Consider the following 4,383-nt stretch of genomic DNA (forward strand, 5'->3'; position numbering starts at 1 on the left):
AGAGTGAAGGCTCTGATTGTGTTATTGTTATCAAAGGGCAAACACGTTCAAAGTTTTCTTCAATATTCAAACCTTTGACATCAATGTTGTGTGTGTTTTCTTAGCTAAACTGTTTATCAGAGTAAATGTGTAAAATCGTGAGGAAGAATGCCTAAGGGAGTTTTAAAGTAGGTTGTGTATTTTCAATATGGATAGTGTCTAACTTTATGGAAGTGAGAGATACACATTTTAAATATCGTTAGTAAACTTTTACTTCCTTTGTCTGTATTTAGACCAAAAGCTCAATTGTAATTCTCCAAATGCCAAAACCCCAAGTGTGGTAAATTCTTTGTAAACAAAAATCAGTCTGTGCTTAAAATAATAATTTTGTGAATAGTATAGCTTAAATATTATAGACATACATGGGAAACAGTAGGGTCCTTGCATTCTGGGCTGAGAATTGCCCTGCTAAATTGTACACTTAGTATCAGTTCCGTTTACAATTTTCATATTTCTAAATATTAAAACACTACAGTTGATTATTTCCTTGTGGAGAGAGTGAGCCAATCTGACAACAATCCCATAATTTATTGTATTGTCCTGTTGTTATACGTTACATTGATATAACTATATGCTAATAACATGCGGTCACGCCGGCGCATACTCAAAGCGGAGAGAGAGGGGGGGATTTGAAATGGGCCTACATAATGTAATTTCCCCTCTTTCACTCTATCATGTGTAATTCCTGCCAGATCGTGGTAATTATACCACCTAATTGACTGTGCCATTTTGTATGTAAAACAATGTTTTATAAAGAGCCTAACAGGTTGCGCATAAAGATGCACCTGCTCGAGCGCTTTGTACTCTTGACCAGAGGGTCCTCAGAAAACCATGGAGGCCTAACACGAATACTTGGGAATATTTAGGATTTACGTCAACAAAAATGTCCAATTTACCCGAAAGAGCATACATCTAGGCGTGCTACTCCAAAATCAAATTAATAGACCGACCGACTTAAAAAAAAAAGCATTACCTAAGGAATATCTAATTATGAATGCAAAAGTACAAAAACTTGCTGTATAGGGCTCAACAAGAAAACCCTGTCAAGGTTGCGTTAAACTAAAACTATCCAACATCAACTTATATCTGGACTAAAACGAAATTGACAGACCTAACTCCGTGCGCTAAGTGCTCTGACTCAAAAATATTCAGAATCGATTATCGATCAGTTGCAGCCTATCGTGGGCAGGATCTGAAGGAGAAATGTCATATTTTGCTTTCCAATTTGCTTGCCAGTTCATTATGTTCAAACAAATTAAGGCTTCCAGGTCACTTGAAAAAACAGGAACCCATGACTGCTTGCGTTCAAAGTATTGCAAACTTCAGTCTTTTTTTTTTAAATGCACGATGCCATCACACCACATAAACATATAAGGAATACCCTCAATTTATTTCACAACATATTTCAGCAATACAATATCAAAAAGTTAGCTCTTCCTGTACAAAGGGCGGCTGCCCTTATTAGGATTAAATATTTTATATACAAATGTACAAACACGTGTTCACTGAAACCATCAATTGAATAACACCAATTCACATTTGCTTGTGTAAAGTCCAGTTGTCGACGAAACGGCAGCCTATTTCACCCATTTAGGCAGAACATGTATTTATGCACAAGAACAAAATGATTGTCCCACTCATTAAACCTCGTGGCTTTGTCAGAAGCTGTCGGTCCTTCTTGAAAAAAAATTAAACTCCTTACGAATTATGTAGAAATATCATTTTTGGTTTACTTCAAAGTCAAAACAACATTATGACTGAAAAGCAAGAGACAAAAGATATAATAACACAATAACTGATGTTCCGAAGGCTGCAGAGCGTATGAAATTGCACATTAACCAGTGTAAAAATGTGATTCCAAGTGTGAAATCAGATTCACCAAGGCTCTGTTTTAGTCTAGAAAACGCACGATACAGTTTGGTACCTGGAGTCTCCAAAAGACCCTGACCGTAATTTCCTGTAAAATAAAAATAGAAAAAATTCGAATGTAAAAGTCCTATTTGACATCCAGTGTAGCTGTATTTTATTAGTGAGAAACCGTGTCAACTGAAAATAGACAACTGTTTCACATAATATTACATAATATTATTATTATTAATAATAATAATAATAATAATAATAATAATGGTTTATGTTTAACTTAAAATACATTTCTCACTCTTGGAAATCCCCTCTATTTTATGCTTATTTTGTCTGGATTGCAAAAATAGGTTGCTGTAATGGTTATCGTATGGCGTCCTGCCTTCTTATTATGTCATGATATTTTCAAAAAATGTAGGAATTAAAATGAAATAGACTTCAAACCGGTCTAAGCATGGATGTAACGACTGGGTGTGAATAATATACAGGGTGAGGAAACGTTAGGAGCGGTTGGCTGACAGGGACAGAGCCCGGGGCGCCTCCATCTGAGGCCGAGCTCTCGTGGTAGAGAATGGGTACTCGCACAATCCTTTGAGCCGCCGCGTGGCTCAGATTGGCCGCCTCCAGCTCGGCGGCCAACTGTCTCTTCCACTTGTTTCTCCGGTTCTGGAACCAGATCTTCACCTGTGTCTCTGTAAGGTGCAGAGAGGCGGCCAGGCCGGCCCTCTCCGAGCTGCTCAGGTAGCGCTTCATGTCGAAGGTGGACTCAAGCTGGAATACCTGACTCCGAGAAAACACAGTCCGCGTCTTCTTCTTCCTACAGGGCTTCTTGTCGCTGCCGTCCTCGCTTCTCTTCCACTCGTCTACACCACCCTCCTTCTTCGTGTCGTCGGTGTCGCTTTCCTCCAGCACTATCTCGTCCGCGCTTTTATTGTCGTCTTCCTCATCTTTGACGTCTGGCTCGGACTTGAGCACCAGGTCTGGAGAGTCGCGATCGGTGCCAGCAGAAGTTGGAGAGGAATCCCTGACACTGGCTTTTTCTGTGGGTGACAACACAATGTCTATGCTTAATGACAGCCACAATTAATCTAGATGAATGTACATCTTTCTTTATCATATACAATATTCAGTCCCATCCACCTTCACTTTCTAATAGTTATGTTGTTGAAAAGTTCGCATAACTCTCTCAAACTCTCTCTCACACACACACAAACACACATACACACACACACACACACACACACACACACACACACACACACACACACACACACACACACACACACGCACGCACACACACACACAGTTAGAGAGAGAGACTGAATATTATTATTTACTCTCACGGCAAATGTTAACACTGCGTATTACCACCCCAAAGTTTTTACGGCCATTGGACTTTACAGTCCTAATTGAAATAACATGTATGTATTTCATACATATCTAGATGATCATACAACGGATTCTTCATCAATGAATAGAAAGAGACAAACTACTTTGGTCAGAGCAATACTCAAACAAATAGTAGGCTTTCAAGTAAGTATTTGTCTCACAAAATATGGTTTACATACCTTCTGTGGTTCTGTGGAGGTGCGAGGAGGGACTAATCGTGTACGGATACCACCAAGCCGATGCACGTTCGAGATATGCAGGTAGCGCGAACCTCTGTGTGGGGAAATCGAAGCGTGGAAAGTGAAGGTCCCCGACTTGCGAGAGTGAAAAACCGCCTTCCAGTCCGACTTTCGCTGGTGCGAACATGGGTCTTGGTTTGGATGGCTTGCTGTCACAGTTCAGCAGGTTTTTGATGAAAAATGGGGAGTCTTTGGCCGGCGCACACGTCTCTGGCGTCGTCTCAGGCATGACGGCGTATGTTTGTATCTAACGCCTTCGACCACAAAATAAACGAGTTAAAACTTCCTGTGCAGACTGTGGCAGCAAGGCAATCGTATTTCGGCGAAGGTCCTCCAATGTTCGTTGTGGGATTTCAAAAGTCGGTGCTCTGCCGGCGAACAAGCAGTCAGCAATAGCGTTCAAATAAAGAAAAATACTAGAAAAAACAAAGGTAAAATTAATCGCGCATCTTGCAAATCTTGAAAGAGATCCTCGATTGAAATGGAGCTCTGCTCGCTGCGTCAAGCTGGCGCCGGATGCTAATGATGAAATAAAAATGTCATCCAAGTTAAACGCGGAAAGTATACGGCGATTGGGCACGTACAATGGCAAATAGGATTAAGGAAGAGATGGGAAGTAGAGAGGGAGAGAGAGGGGGAGCGAGTGAGTGAGTGAGAGCTAGGGACAGTGAATAGGATAAGAGCGAAATGTACCCTCCCCGACTGCGCTTTTTGCGCGTTGGCTGGAGGCTGGAGGCGCTCCCGTGTTATTGGGTTTATATAGCCCAATTAGGTGGCAAATGAGGACAGACCATTAGTACAAAGGGATATGGCTTTGGCATGATCGTTGCTTACCTCACAATAGGGAAACGGCTGG

At 41.2% G+C, this 4,383-nt stretch overlaps 1 protein-coding gene across 1 annotated transcript; it reads right to left on the reverse strand.

Annotated features, from left to right (window-relative positions):
• Window positions 1-2,337: 2,337 nt before the first annotated feature.
• Window positions 2,338-3,756, reverse strand: hmx3a (H6 family homeobox 3a; the record flags this gene model as incomplete). Its single annotated transcript, XM_080848678.1, has 2 exons — window positions 2,338-2,939; window positions 3,468-3,756. The coding sequence occupies 2 exons, from the start codon at window positions 3,754-3,756 to the stop codon at window positions 2,338-2,340; spliced, it is 891 nt and encodes a 296-aa protein (XP_080704804.1).
• Window positions 3,757-4,383: the final 627 nt, after the last annotated feature.

The sequence above is a fragment of the Sprattus sprattus genome (genome assembly GCF_963457725.1).
Source record: "Sprattus sprattus genome assembly, chromosome: 12".
NCBI classification, from domain to species: domain Eukaryota; kingdom Metazoa; phylum Chordata; class Actinopteri; order Clupeiformes; family Clupeidae; genus Sprattus; species Sprattus sprattus.